This window comes from Tauraco erythrolophus, chromosome 1 (genome assembly GCF_009769465.1).
Source record: "Tauraco erythrolophus isolate bTauEry1 chromosome 1, bTauEry1.pri, whole genome shotgun sequence".
NCBI classification, from domain to species: Eukaryota; Metazoa; Chordata; class Aves; order Musophagiformes; family Musophagidae; genus Tauraco; species Tauraco erythrolophus.
Genome location: NC_141465.1, coordinates 4,144,259 through 4,160,458, shown reverse-complemented (window position 1 = coordinate 4,160,458; position 16,200 = coordinate 4,144,259). Strand labels below are relative to the sequence as shown.

Genomic DNA, 16,200 nt, shown 5'->3' with positions numbered 1-16,200 from the left:
TTCAGACTGTTAAACTCCACCCACGAGCTCCTGGTCTGTACACATGTGTCATTTCTGTGATTCTGGATGGACGAAGTGGGAGGCGGATCGAATAGCAACTGCTTCTCTTATTCCTTTTCCATGGTGGATGGGATGGGAGTGTCCAAGACCAACTCTATTGCCATTTTACTGTTGTTATAACTATTTTGTGCAAGATGGACCCGAATCCTTTACAGTTTCCTGCGAAGTATTTTGCTATGGAGGGTACTTGACTTGCACACAGAAAATTCAGTACACCAGGGTCTGTACTGAATGTGTCACTTAGTTAGTGTCACTGTGTCTGGAGCACCCAGAGTCTGTACGGTGCTTTCTTTGCACTCTTTGATTGCTAAAGAGGAGAGATGCCAGAGAAGTTCTGGGCCCACAAATGCCAGGAACATATCTTCAGCAGAATTTTCTCCTGCCATATCCAAAGGAGCATGAAAAAACAAGAGGGCTTTTCCCTGTCACCAGTTGCAGTCTTTGATCCTCCCCACTGTACTTCTTTGTGCTTAACGCCATATAAAACATAACAGAGCAGAGAAATAATTCTGTGCTGTCAGTTTTGTTGAGGGAGAATATTAAATCAGATGAAAGCCTGGAGTTCTTGTTCGGGTCCATGTTCTCCCACAGATGTCAGCCTATGCTTTACCTGAGCAAGCCACGGACAGCCTGTCCAGAACACACAGCTTCATGACGATTGTATTATCCTCCTCCCAGACCATAAGATGCCTGTGCAGCCTCCCATTACAACTAGAGTTTTCCAGTCCTCCATGCTCCTCATAGTTAGCCCAGTTCTGCACTGCATTTACATGGCACCCGAATGCCTCGTGGGAAAGCTTCTAACCACCACAGCTGTGGTAATGGCAAATGACTTGGGAAGGTGTGATACGAGGTATCGTGGAAAGGCTTTAGAGAAAGTAAAAATTGTGGAAATGATGCCCAGGTTTTTGGCGTCAACAAAACAGTTTACTCTAGACAGAGATTTATATTCTCCCTGTTCCTAGAAGTTTTGACTGCCAAGGCATCTGGAATGGAGCCAGCGAAGCTCACGAAGTAATGTATCAAAGGAAAAAGAAAATGTGATGAAACCCTGGAACCTTAAAACCATTCTTTTTTTTTTTTTTTTTTTTCCTCCTTATTCTCATATAAGCTGATCTATGAACAAGAAATGAGGTCTGGCAATTTGTACATAATACACTGTCTCAACTCTTAACAGTGTTCCAGTAAGTAATAGCACTTCTGGCATAAGTGGTGAAACTCCTGCAAGAGAAAATTATTACAAATCTTTACTTAATATTAAAGATCAGCCTCAACTAAAATTCTATCCAGGCTATACTTTTTAAGGATGTTTCAGAATTTGAACTCAGATCCAGGCCCTGGTTTTTAATTAAGAAGAGATTCTGTAATGACATCTCTATTTTGTAGCTCGATCCCATCTCTGTGTACAATGTAATCTCCAGCCTTCAGCTGATGTATCTAACTTCCAAGATCCTGGCCAAGAGGGCTTAATGCAGACACATCACTATAGCCCTGTGGTCACAAGTGGACTTATATGAAGAACACTGAGATAAGGCCTCAGATCCTGCAGAGCTGAAAGTACTTGCTTAGTTGCCAGGTGCACCATTGCCCAGGTGCCACCATTCCTAACTCCAGGCTCAGACTTCTGCAGAGTTTGTAATGCCTGATGATGGATCCATGTTGATACTGATAGTTGCAGGCAGCTTCAAGGACCAGAGCTTGATAGTTGGACAGAGACAGAAGACAGAAGCCACCTCCCAGCAAATGGTGCTGACTGTGTGGCTGGAGCTTCCTGAGATCCAACTTTACTATGTCATTCCTGAGGTCAGCTTCAGGGTCAGACCCCATGTTATCTTTGCTTCAGAGCCCTCAGGTTGTCCTCTGTCACCTTGCAGTAGGAGATTGAACCTGAGACTGGAAGTTCTTCTGAAGTTCAGGGTTTTGCAGTGGTGCCTTGTGATACCTTGATACATTGTGGATACCAAACTCCTGCCTTTCAGCACAACCCTGCAACACTAGAGACTTTAAGAAAGGATTTTGGGTTATGTTTGGTTTTGGGTTTGTTTGTTTGTTTGATGTGAAATATTATGGAGAGGGATAGATCAGATTTACAGGAGATGGGTCTGGCCCAGCATTTGAAGTTTTGTGTACAGGAGAGATAAGTCAGTTGTTCTTGGCATTATGGAAAGGACCTTCCTAAATGGACTGTCACGTCGTTTGCAGCTCTGCAGGGATCGTTTCGGGGACACTGCAGTACGTTTCAATTCTCCTGAGACCGTGAAGAGTGTAAAGGCCATTCCAAAGTTTGCAGATGGTGCCAGTCTCAGGCACGATATGGTGTCACCGGCATGTGTGACTTGTGGATTTTTACCAATGGGAGACACGTGACTAAATATCACTTATTCTTCCCACGTAGTCGGGGGTTTGTGCAGCTTCTGTTAAGTGCAGCTCAGAGTGAAACGGTTGGGCTGGCAAAGATGGGAATCCTCGGACGGAAACAGAAATAAGGATTGTATTTTACCTTATAAAACACATTCCTCTGGGCTGTCCATCCCATGCTATCACTTCTGAAAGACTGAGGCACTTTTTTTTTTCACCTTTAGAGCTTCAGAGGAACTTTGGTCTGTATTAGAGAGCATCCGTAAAGCCCTGCAACATTTTCCCTCATCCAGAGTCCAAATGGTGCAATCAAAGTCTTTTTTCTTCCTTTATGAATTCTGAAATGCCTGTAGTGATGAATACTGTGTTAAATTTATATATATATATATAAAAGAGCGTTATATAAATATATTAAAAAGGAAATGTAATTAAAATTAAGAAATTGCCTAAATAGAATCCTGCACATCTGTGAAACTTGGGCTGATGAATGGAACTGTTTTCTGCTGCAACTTTTGTAGCACCGAGGGTGTGAGATCAACTGGTTTTTCGCCCACACAGGAGAAGCTCGTGAGTTCTGGCTAATCTGTGGTGGGCAGAAGGCCTGAATCTGCCTTTCTGAGCCAGATCATGTCCTGGGAGAGGAGAGACAAGATCAGGGGAGACCAGAGTACAAGGACTGATTTAGCTTTCCACCACAAGCTTCTCCCCAGTCCTTGAAAATGCAAACAATCTACTGGAGCATATATTACCTTTCAGCCATGCCCAGGTTTTGCAGTTGTCCCTTTTGCTTCTCTCCATCTCTAGGGAAAAAAAAAAATCTCTAGGGGTGGGAGTGGTGGTGTTGCTAATCCCAATTTGGTTTAGCTTTTGCTTGCTCCTAATCAATGTAAAGGCTTGGTGATAATTAATTCTGCTCCAAGCAAGGAATGGAAAGCCACTGAATTCAACTGGAGATGGAGCAGGACTTTAACAGCCCTGGAAGGGAAGGATGGCAGGAGGCAAGCGCCTCTTTGAGGGCTCCATGCAGCAGCCCAGACCTTAGATCTTGTTCTTGCAGGCACTGGTCCTCTTTGAAATACTATTTGCTGCGAGGTCAAGGGAAGGGCTGGAAGTCAGACACTGTGAAAAGGACTGTCCCCATCCCGCTTGCCCTGGTTTGTGATTATTTCTCCTGCTAGCTCTGACGGATTGTATTTTTGTTAAGCTTTGTTCTCTGTGTTGACTTGCCTGCCTTTGTGCCTTATTGCTTTAAAAAAAGAAAAAAAAAACAACAGCCACAAAAAAAAAAAAAAAAAAGATGTTTTGCCAGGTCTCAGCCATGAGATTAAACTGGAGTTTTTATAAAAACAGACCTGTGCCTTAGTGATGTTTTGAAACATTTTTTTTTTTTCTCCTGGATTTGGTTTATGAATGCAGTGCAAATGCATTTGTCTTCCGCTGACACGGAGTTTGAGCTCTTCTGTTGTTGTATGAGTGGCTAGGGCACGAAGCTGCATTTGGCTGGGGTTGGACTATGGGGATGAAGGATAGGACCTGATCACACTCTTTTCTGTTTGGAAGTTATGAGGTCTGCAGCTGCTCGGCAGCTCTGAACATGAAGTGAGGGCTTGGAGACTTCTGTAGGATTACCATTGTCTGAAACTCTTGAAAATTCGTCTTTTTTTCTTTTTTTTTTTACCATTTTTAGTTCTTCCAGGCTGAAGTTTCAGTGATGCACAACCATGTCCTCCTATTCAGCACATCTCCTGCAGAATTCTTCCTTGCCTGTGACAATGCAGAGCAACCCAGAGCAGAGTACAGAAATACTTTGGGATCCCAGTGCTTGTAGAAGGGAAGCTAAGCTGAAAAAAGCAAAGTTATTACGAAGCTTTTGGTGGATTGTATATGCACTTCTGTTGATCTGTAAAGGACAAGCAAGAACTTAAAAAAATATGAATGAAGTTTCCTGCTTCTCTGGATTCTTGCAGCGTCCTCATTGATCCAATCTCTGAGCTGTAGTGTGGAAGTGAATGTTATTAGTATCTGTCCGTTATTCTACACTGGGGAAAAAAAATAAAGAGAGGGGTTCTTGTGGTTGTAGCCTCAGTGGGCTTACCTGCAGTTCAGCCTGCTCTTTGTCCTGCCTAAAAAACCAGATGAATCATTAGGTTAAATGAAATACTTTTTTTTTTCCTACTCAGCAGCTGAATTCAGGGCTTGACTCCCTTTCCTACCTCTTTCATGACTTCAGTTTCCCTTTAGGAAAATGCCTGGGTTGTGCTTCCTGCTTACCATGGCAACTGGCACACAAACTGGGAGAGAAAACCATGTCTGTTGACCTCTGTAATTGTTGTTAGCCATACCCAGTTACTGGTGCTGTACAAGAAACGATATTTTTGTATTCTTTGTGCCACAGAGTCTAGCAATGGCTTGGTCAAAAGACAAGAGGAGAATCTCAGAGTGCCCCCCAGCATTCCCATGGTTATGAAATTCTAGCAAAAGGCACACTACAGACCTAGTCATGCTCCATTCGGCACTGTGCCCTAAATCAGGGTGCTTAAACACGTAGAAGTGCTTGAACAAAATTTCAGCCAACTCCTTTTGCCCGCTTTCCCACTGCTACGAGTTTGAAAGTCTGACTCAGGACAAACATCTGTGTAGGTTGTATTGGAAGCACCAGCTGCAACATCTCGGTGGAAGCACCAGCTGTAACATCTCGGATACTTTCAGCCAAGCCAAAACCAGGATTATGCAAGTTCCCAAACTGGGTGTTAACCAGGAAACAATCTAACCCAGGACCAACGATCACTCAATATCAGTGTCTCAAGCATCCTCCTTGCAACACAGGAGTCCAGCAGCTGTGTGACACAGGACACATCTAGCTGGTATCACACTGGATGGAGATAAAGGTCAACTGGCAGCAAAGGGAAGGCAGGCCATGCATGGGAGGATATTCAGCCCAGTAAGGGAGACTTAGGCCAAGCTGGCATGAGGCGTCAAGAACAGCAAAAAGAACAGGATCATAATGGCCAAGATGGAGAAAGGCAGTAAGATCTCCGAGTTCATTTTCTGTCTGAGCAGGATAAACTTTTCAAAGAATGTATCTCACCGCAAGGGTAAAGGATGAACAGTTTCAGAGTTGAGGATTAGATATGAATGGGAGCTGCGAAGCTCAGACCTGGCCAAGCCCTGATACTCCCAAAAGTCAGCTAGAGCATGAAAGTTAAAAGAAGAAAGTTTGGTTCACTCCATAATAAAAAAGGGCAGCTAGTCCCTCATGTCCTATTTGCAAACTGCAGTGCGAGATGAACTACATTTTGCAAACCTGGAAAATTCATAGGAATTGTGTGAAGCACTTTGGGTTCCAGATACATCTTAAAACCAGACCTGTTTTCTCCCGTGGCATGTCTGCTACAGGGAGCACATATCTTTCTATCATTTAAATCCCTTATCTGAAAAGAGTAGGAAATACTTGAATTCAGTGCGAGGAAATGACTTCAAAGAAAACTTAGTAGCTGCTTAAGAATGAATCACAAGGAATAGGAACATGGGAATGACCAGAGCTGGAGAAAGGAGAGTAACACACATGATGACTATTAAACAGAGAAAGTTTCAAGATAAGTAAAACACAAAAAGGAAAAAGGAAAAAGAAAAGAAATCCCAGCCATAAGTAAGAGTTGACCCAGTCTGAAAAATATTAGGTAACTACTACTTTCCCTCCTCCATCGTATGAGTCAGGAAGAAGTTTAGATCAGAAGAAACAGGTCCTCACAAACGGCTTTATTCACCTTTTTTTTTCCTTTTTTTTGTATTGTGAGATAATTTGATTTAAACATCGAGGGTCAGACAGTAGAGGCAGAAGAGGGATGTAAAAAGACTAGGCTGGTTATTTTCAGGGATTATTTGAAGTAGTTTGGCTTTACCTTCTCCAGCCTCTGTACCAGCCACAGTACCTTGCTAAAGGCGAGTGTTGCCTCGGGAAAAATAGAGAGAGGGAAAGATTTCAGTCCTGCATTCACTCACAGTCAGTAACAGCTCTGAGTAGCCAGAGCAGCTCACTGCTCATCACTTACCTCCTTGGCAGAGTTTATCTCAACTACTGAGCGTGCAAGAGCTGCAGATGACCTTGCCCATGCTGGAATTTCACCTCGCGTGCGAGCTAACACAGTCAGAAACACCCTCACCTTTTTTTCCTGTTGAGAATGAACCCTCAGCAGTCATCCTCAACTCCTCACACAGCAGGATCTCCTAAAGATAGATGCCTGGGATTACAGGGAGAGTTCTTGCAGGAGGTTCCCAGCATACCACACGTTGCAGAGGCTTCCCCCAGTTGTCAAAGAGGGCAGGGCTGCCAAGGGGTGGGAGAAGGAAGCTTCATTTATGAGCCAGTTTTAGGTCATACTTGGTCCCAATTAATAGTTGCTTGGCATGAATCCCTCTTGTAAGGAATGTGAAAAAATAAGATGCCAGGGCAATGAGCAGGATGGGGAATAAATTATCTGAGTCAGAGGATACCACACACCACCGATGGCCTGGTTGCTGGTTTTGGCAGTGAGGTGGGTAGCCAGACGCAAGCATGGCACACACTGGGCATTGTATGTCATATGTGAACCGGCAAGGTAGGGAGAAATAGGGCCTGAGAGGGTCTGTGCAAGAGATCTCATGCAGAATCATAGAATCACAGAATGGTTTGGGTTGGAAGGGACCTCAAAGATCATCTAGTTCCAACCCCCTGCCATGGGTGGGGAAACCCTCCACTACACCAGATTGCTCAAATCCTCATCCAACTTGGCCTTGAACACTTCCAGGGAAGAAGAAGAAGGGAGGGGAAAGGAGGAAGGGGTAGGAAAGCCTGTTGGGTAAATGAGGGCGAGGCACAGAATACACAAAGGCAGACCCACATTGCCCCATCGCCTGAAGGAACAGAGACCTTCAGTACTGCCAGCCACAAACATTCAGCGACGTGAAAGACATCAGGTTACGTTGGCGTGTACGGGAGAGGAGCAGCAACGGATTTGGGATTCTTGTTGGCTTGGAGACCACGCTGCTCTGTCAAGTATGAACAGAGGATGTTTCTCAGCAAGACTCTGATTTCTCAGAGCTGGGAATGTTACAACAAATTAATAATCTAAAAATACAGTTGGCAACTCTATGGAAGAATTGGAACATGCTTTTTTTTTTTTTTTTTTCCAGGAAAGAACTGTGAATATTCACACCTACAGAGAAGAAATACACAGAGCAGCAAATCTGCAAACAAACCACACAGCTTCCACCTGGAGAATTTTTTTCTTCATCCTATAATAGTCCAGCAGTTTTCATGCACATACGCGTATTGCCTGCTCTGAAGACCACGTACGCCCACACCTTCTGGCAGCAATCCAAGCAGCTGAGAATGACCAGGATTTCTTTACAAGCCTCAGCCAATATGTAAACCAGTTCACCCCCATTCCTGTCATGGACTCCATCCCTTCCTCACCCTTCCCTGGCATCCCAGGTAGGGAACATGCAGAGATTGGAATCAACCTTCAGAAGCTGAAAAACCAGAAAAAGCTGTGTTGGATTTTTCACGAGTCCGCTCGACATCATTCTGCCATCAGTCCAGTCTTCTTCTTCCTCCTTAGTTCAGGCGGATAAATCTGGGATTTTCTGGTTGCGTTGTGACATGCTTGGTGCTTCTGCACAGATGCACTATTGCCCTCATCACTCGTTCATCACAGCTTTTATTTTTTTAAAACATAAATCACAAAGCGCAATATGAGGGACAGGCTTAAGAAACAGAAATCAAATTTGAAGAACTCAAACTTAATTGGCCTAAGCTGCAGTTTATGCAATAGGTCAGTGGTATCATTTGCAACTGGTTGGAGCAGTTAATATTGCAATAGTCCAGGCAAAGTAGTCACAGTTCCTCTTCTACTGCAAAATCCTGCAGCATTTTCTCTGTATTGAGTGTAGTGCTAAAATCACACACATTTAGAGGTAGCAGGAAGGAAGAGACCTCTGAGCCTGAAGCAAAAGACCAGAGGAGGAAAGTAATATTTGAAATTATTTGAGATTGCCTGCTTCTGTGGTTGTAAAGTTTTCTCCAGGCCATCTCTCCAGCCACATCCACATGCAGAAAGCCTTGCTAGTCTCTGTAAAAGTCTCATAGCCAGATGTTTCACCCACTTGCAGAGCTACTTGAATTTCAGAAATAACTCGAGCAAGAGGCCTCCCTCAGGAGTTCAGCTATCCACGAAGGCTGCCATGACTGAGGAGTTATTGGAGGGGTTTGGCTAAGCAAGGACAGAGGCCGTGTGCCTGCACTGTTCTTCTTCCCCCGTTTCTCTCCTCCCTGCTGTTGCAGTTGGCAAGGATTTGCAGTTCATGGTCTTTGCTATTGCTTCCTAACTTAGGCTGGCATTGATTCTTTTTAGATTTCTTTAGGTTTAGGTACTACTGTAGCTTTCAGCAGCATACACGCACAAAATAACCCTACCACCAAGCTCCCCCCTCCTTCAAAACAAACCCAAACCACTGACATACACAGTCCACATGCTCCGTCCGTGCCTTGAGTCTCACAAAAAAAGTGCTGAAAACTAATTTTCTTATGGAAATTGCTGAGAGTCCAGAGTCTCCAAGACAGTCACCATCCCACCAAACCAGTGGAGTGGCTGACCCATGGGGATTTTACAAACTTTTTTTTTTTTTTTACAGACTCTTACAAAAAAAAAAAAAAAAACCTTCTGTGTTGCAGGGACCCATTCCTTCCTCAAGCTATTTGCCCTCTTTCTCTCCCCCAGCACCCCAGCAAAGGACAATTCAGCTATAGAGTTTCTGCAGCACTGTGCATCATGGTGCTTTGCACTCTGATCTTCAGGCTGGGGTTACAGGACTTTAAAGCCCGCCTTGGCACTGCCCCAGACGTCCCAGATACAGACCTTTATAATTTCCCCTTCCCAAACACACAATCTCCAACAAGAAAAAAATTTCACTTCCGCTTCTTTTTAATTAGTATTTTGGTGAATACACAAAAACAAAGAATCAAGGCAGCTGGCAAGTGTCAGGACCTGAACCAGTACACCTTAGGAAGAGGCTTCACCTTAAAATGCTCTGTACAGGAGCATATTTCACATGACACATGTAACTACTGAAGTGTTCACTAGGAAAGACATTGGATCAGTCTGGGCCAAAGTAAACAGCCTCTGTGGAACTGGGTGAGAACTGGAACTGCTGATGCAAGAACTGGATTTGGTTCAGTTAGCTCCTTGCTTGCATTTTTTACTAGGGTTACTCGTTGCCATTATTTGCCTTTTGTCCTACTTGATCCGGGGATGTGGAAGGGGAATTGCACAAGGGACGTGACCATGCACATGCAGGTAGCTGAAGCAAGAAGCATGGCAATCTAGGGGCATGGGAGGGCCACTTTTGCAAAGAAACTGCAGCAGAGGACTCCTCGTATTCTGCACAAATTCTAGCCTCTAGATGCGTGAAATCTTGTGCGAAGTACATAACAGCTTTTTGAAGGAGTCGCTTGTTAGCAAGGGGAGCTTTTCCTGGACTGTCACTTCTGAAGGCAGGAGCACATCCCATAGTTCCATCAGCGACAGGAGGTAGGCTTGAATATAGGCAGCATATTGGTGAGGAGTGAGCTAGCAACAGACTTTTTACCTGTGACACGTCTTTACTGCTGACACACTTAAACTCTTAGAGAATCTGCCTCGTTCTAAGGCAAGGGGTGACAGAGACCAGCGACAGAAGTTGAACGATAAAGTATATTAGAGAGGTCTGCGGTCTTCTCCCTTGCAGCATCCGTCTTGTAATGGTCACCACAGGTTACAGTTTTGTTCACACAGCCCTTGACGGAGCCTTTGGCGTTATGATTTACATTCAACCTAGTTTTAGAGAGAAGTTTTTCTGGAGCAAGCATATACGGACATTTTCCTTTCTGATGTCATCACAGAACAAAATCCAAGGGTTTCTTGCACAGCAAAAGAAGGATTGTGCCTCAGCCAGAAGGCATTAAGGCTGCAGAACAAGGGGCAAAGAAGGGGCAAGAAGATTCTTTCCTGGAGGCATCAGCTCCGTGTGTCAAGTTTTTGGAGGGGCAAAAGTATATATGGGAGAGGTAGTGGGAAAACTTCAAATCCTCCATGGCACAAGGAGAATGGAGCAGGAGGTGAACGAATGTGGTTTCACACGGTGCTTCAGGACAGCGCTGAGGACACTGGGCCTTCAGTATTCGATTCTGCTCCAGTAGAACATGGTACCGAGGAGGACGCAGAACTGAAAAGACAAGACTGTTAAGTTTCTCTGCTCCCCATTTCCTTCTCCCCACCTCTCCCCCAGCCCCATTTAGTCCTACTGGTAGGAGAGAGCAACAGAAATTCTTGATAAGCAAAGTCCTCTGAGGCAGAGGAAGCTTAAAGCTTTTTATCTGCACAGAAGTTTTACAGTGAAGAAAAATGATGTGTGCAGCCATAACTACTTGACTGAATCACTCAGCTCACTGGAGATTATCTGCGAGAAGCTGCTGAACCCTGAGTACTTGAAACACTCATACAAAGTCTTTGAACTAGAAACTGAATTATTTGTCGTGATTACTGTTTAGATGATCCAGTATCCTTCATGAACACGTATCTGCAAGCTGCGTTTTTTTGTGTTGTATTGCTGCGATGGCAGCAGGCCACAGCAGGCTGGAAAGCTCCTCACCGGTGGAAGCCAGAATGGAGAACTTCTGAATGTAGCCCTGTTAGTGGAACAGCCTACAGGCAGATTGGTGACACATGAATAACTATAATCTACAGACATTTTAAACGCATCAGTCCTGTCATCTTCCTCCACCCAACTGGGTGTGGGATAGAAAGAAAAGAGAAGAGGAAATAAAGGCAAATACTAAGTACTCACAGTCCAGCAGAGGATGGCAAAACCAAACCAGGCAACACCCCAGGCTTGTGTGTTCATTGGCCCAGAAATAGCATCGTAACAACCCTGTAAGACAACCATGAATGAATCAACACCAGCTTTGAGCTTGTACCGCTAGGCTACAAGCTTATCCATCTCTGAGAGAGACTCCCTCTCCTATTGCAATTTGGGTAGCTCACAGGGTCTCACAAAGACAAGTCTGTGTTGTATTGACAACTTGCAGATAGCATACCTGTTTCCAGCTCCAAAACCAAAGTAGATCCACCTCAGACACTTCAAGGACAACTTCCTGTGCCATCCGCTTGCCAGGTATACATATATAACCAAACACAGCCAACACAGAGTTGACCTCTGGAATCAAGAAGCTGTAGGCAAATTTGGAAGCTTGAACACCTTCTAGAAACGCTTGCTAGTGCAGAAGTCGATGCTTGTGACCCAGCAATCTGTCTGAATGGGACAAGCTGGTCTACTGAAAAGCTCTGCCTTGGGGAGGAGAACTGCTGACTTGCTCACTCATATTGCATTCACTCATCCTTGGACTAAGTTTCATTTAGCTACTGTCCATCTACGTGTTGGAGATACCACTTCTTACTGACGGCATTGGAAGCATTTTCTTAATAGTGTCCTCTACATCAGGAAAGCCTTTATAACAACCTATCCTTTGTTCAGCAACGTGGCCAGGACCCTACATGCATTGTTTCTCCTCCAGAAAGCTTTTGAATGCCTGGAGCTTAGAGTTGAAGAGGAAGGCTGTTCCCTGTTTCCTTCCTTTCCAGCAAGGGACTTTTGACCAAAATATGTTAATTAGAACAAGTGGAGAGAATCTTACGTTGCTGTTATAGTAGCCAGGGACTCCAAGCTTGCAGCCATCGAGGTTGACGGGAGATCCTTGGGCATCCATGACACAGCAATTGCGCGGCCAAGGGAAGTCGGCGTCGTTGTGCGTGTGGCGGAAGGCGGACGTGTACTTCTGCCAGTCGGAGGGGCCCTCCACCCCACAGCACTGGTTCTGTGGGGCGAGAGAAGGGAATGGTCGTTACGGACCCAGGTCACGGTCCTGCACAGGGCTGGACCCGGCACATGGCTGGTTAGGCATTAACCACAGATTTATGGGAGAGATTTTTGAAGTGCCTGCCTTTGACAGTCTGCCATCTGATAAACGAGCAAAACAGGGAGTGTGGCAGGACTTTCTCTAAGGTTCAAAGCAGATGCTGTCCTCTTTATTACCAAGCGGCCCCAAGGAGAACTTGAAATTCCAGGGCTGCAGGGCATTTAGTAATTAGTGAGAGTTTTCAGTGTTATTATTACCTGAAGCATAAGTTTATCCCATGTCTTCGTGACTCCTTCAGCCATCCATTTGTCATTGTTATTTACTGCCTCTGACTTCTGATACATCTCCAGCATTTGCTTCAGAAAGAGATTTGGAGTGAACTACAGAAAAAAAAAAAAAACAACAAACAAAAATCAAAACAAAAACCAGAGAAGAATGCAGGAACTATGTAAATAAGTGGTCATGTAAAGCAAATATAGGGTTATTTGGGGTGGGTTTGTTTGCTTGTTTCAGTGTCCTGCTAGAGAACAGGAATGCTGTGTCTCCCCCAGTTTTACACACAGGAGACTGAAGAGCAGGACTTGAGGAGCAGGTATAACAAAGACGTAGATCTCAAGCACGACTCTTAAGCAGGCCCTACCAGATGTCAGATCACAGGAGATGTACAGGAGCTACGGGTTACTTCTGAGATGTTGCTTGGAACTAAAGCACCACAAGTCATTTCCCCTCTGCCAATATCTCCAATAATGCAAATAATCTTTCCCTCACCAGTAACACTGCCTGGGGCAAGGCTGAAGATTTGTCTTCTGCATGTATGGTAGATTAATCAGTCTGTAGGTGAAAGACTAAACACCGAATCGGTGATTCAGCTAACCCACGCTATTATTTCCTTGACTGCAAGGTGGTAAACATTTTAAAACATTAAAAATAACAAAATTATGTTAAAAAGAACAAAGTCATCTCCTCAATTAGAATAATGACGTTGAAGACTTTCCTCGTGGGTTTTTTTTTCTAACTCTGCAGTAGACCTTTGAGTTCACACTGTGCCACCACACGGGCCATTTCCTAGACGGCACAGGACAGTCGCATGCCCCAGGACTGCGGCGTCTCCCAGCGCGGTTGCGAGAACACGTGAAGAGAACAATAACTCACAAAGTCTCGCTGGGTAGCTGCCGTGATGCAAGAAGCCATTTCAAAGGCGTAAGTGATCAGCATCAGAATAATATACTGTGGGAGAAAGACAGCAGGGTTAGCTCCTGGAGAAACAGTTGAGCAGTGTCTTCCAGTTCTGCGTTTTTCAAGACTAAGCCTGAAACCCTGCTCGAGGCAAAGGCGGCCAGGCTGTCCTAGTGTCCTCACTCCTTCCTCTCCATTCCCCTAAATGTTCATGCAGCCCTTCCCTGGGCTTGTTTCAGTTTGTAATCTGCTTTCTTGAAGGTGTATGACCGGAATCGTTCTCCATCTCACAGACAAGATTTTGTCAGAACCTCATGGTGTTAATACCATCCTGCCTCTGTGGAAAATACTCTGCCTGATAAGTCCTAGAACAACGTTTGCCCTTTTCGTTGTTGCATCTCATTGGCAACTTATGCTTGTTCTGCGTCTCCTCCTTCTGCTTTCACTTGCCACCCATAAGCTTTTCAGCAAGAAGCTGTTCATTCCCAGCAGGAGAGCTTGTACTTTGAGGAAACAGAAGGTGCAACTTAGGGTGTCATTCAGATCCTCCTGATTTTGCATCGTCAGATTTCCTCAGCACTCCTACTTTGTAAGCAAAGATCCTTCATGAAAACAGATCCTGAGGATCAACTCTCACAGTCTATTTCACTGTTTCTCTTCCCTTTTCAGCACAACCCCTCTAACCTTTCCCATATACCCTTTGCAATTCTTGTGCCTCTATTTCTCCTCCCACATTTTATAATGTTCTTCTCAGATTCAAGGCATTTGTTTTCTTCTTACCCCAGCTTCTGCCCCTCGTACCCTCTCTTCTCTCCTATACCACAGCCTTGAGTTTCAGCCAAGACTCTGAAATACAGAGTTCAAGGAATTCTCTCCCATTAGCTGGCACGTTCCCTGGCACAAGATTTCAGATCTCTAAGTGTCTGCTGTTTAAAACCGGCACCCTGCCATGCCATATTAATCCAAGAGAACCAATTCCAGAGTTTTCAGTTCAACTCATCTTTAATGCAAGCACCCATTAAGTTTCACCACTGTCAACGTGAAGGACTAAGTAAGAAATCGTATGGAGATTTGTTCACATCTTAACATTGTCCTTGGCATCTCCAAAGCTCTCTGTCCCCACCCCTGTAATTTCTGCCTGCCTGCTGATGTCTGATGTTCTCCATTGCACCCATATTTGGTATACTAACACACACACAATGCCTTGTACAGAAGTCATTACTTATCAGCTCCTAAACTGGATTGTACATGACAGCTGAAGGGCAGTACAGGGTGGGGAGAAACAAGGATCTAAACCACATCCCAGCTACATCTGATTGCACAAGTGCTTGAGCATTGTTTCCGGGCAAGGTCAGGATAAAACCAGTCAGCTTAATCCTCCACTGTGGCTATCACCATTAACTCCCTCGACCTGATTTGGGAGCTTCTCACGTGTCCTCACCGAAGTCACCTTGTGGGAGATCACAGCCATGCTCAAGAAGAACCTCTGGTTCCTCATCACTAATAAAAGCTGTCTTTGCTCAGTGGGTGATTACCAAAGTGAGCAGGAAGCTAAAGTGGCATTTTTTTTCAGTTTGACGGCAATGGGTGGGCAAACTTTGCTACACTTACCACCAGCAGCAAGGTCCTATTGGACTTAATGACTCCAACGATGCCAAGGATAGACAGAGCAAAGAGTGCAAAGCCAACGAAGATGCCAATCCAAGCGGCAGCATAGATGTCATCATTTTCTGTGGCTTCCAGCAGAGGGTAGAGACCATGGGGATCGGAGACAAAGAAGATGCACTCTGCTGTCAGGGCAATGCCACACATCTGAGAAGTGCAAGTTTGGGAAATCCATTAGATCAAGCTTTCACAAAGAAATAGCAGAGACAGAAAAAGACGGAGGCTGCTTTCCTTTCATCCAACTTCCTGCCAAACAGGAGCTACTCAACTTCCTCCTCTGCCTGACTCTACGATCTCTGGTATTGTGCCCTTACAGAAGAATTGCAGGCAAAACTCACTCAGCCTAGACTTGAGAGGTCAGGTGTAGGACTCGAGGATGTTAAGAAAGAGTTAACAGAAACTTTTCCATCACTATATGGAAGGAGGTGGCTGGAAAGATGTTGGTCAGCAGTAAGGACTCTTCCCCTAGAACTCATGTTGGTCTTGTGGATCAGCCCCTGCTGTCCCCTCCTCTCTCAACTGATCAGCTAGCACAGCTCTCCTTTACCCCTCCTCTCATGCTCTACTGGTCCATTTATATGTGGACTTCACACATGAAGAGGGATTTCGTGGCTGGGCATTTCTGTCTTAAGAAGTGTCATGCTGTAGGAAAGCCTCCACCCGTACTTGTCCCACGCCACTTACCCCAATGACCACATTCCCAAAGACTAATAGACCCTGCAAGATGCGTAGGCCGTCATCACTTTTTGCCATCTTTAATTCTTCATGCAACCTGGGAAAAAAACAAAGACAGTCTTCAGTTAGATCAGTACGATAGGCTTCACTCTGAAATAGAAATCATCCTGGAGAAGGATAGACAGAACCTGACAGCCTGCCTGTACATCTCCCACCTCTTGCTTTGTAGTAGTTTCGGGGGAGAAACTTCCCCAGGTGTGAACCTGGTGACTCAAACTCTCCCTGACACTTGAGCTACAGAAGATTGGGACCACTCTTGGGGCAGCCAGTGTCTC

General features: G+C 44.9%; 1 protein-coding gene across 1 annotated transcript; it reads right to left on the bottom strand.

Moving 5' to 3' along the window:
• Nucleotides 1-10,608: 10,608 nt before the first annotated feature.
• Nucleotides 10,609-15,943, bottom strand: UPK1B (uroplakin 1B). The gene is made up of 7 exons (XM_009980586.2): nt 15,875-15,943; nt 15,137-15,337; nt 13,502-13,576; nt 12,607-12,729; nt 12,128-12,307; nt 11,281-11,364; nt 10,609-10,659 (listed from the first exon to the last, which is right to left on the bottom strand). The coding sequence occupies exons 1-7, from the start codon at nt 15,941-15,943 to the stop codon at nt 10,609-10,611; spliced, it is 783 nt and encodes a 260-aa protein (XP_009978888.1).
• Between the last annotated feature and the right edge of the window lie 257 nt (nt 15,944-16,200).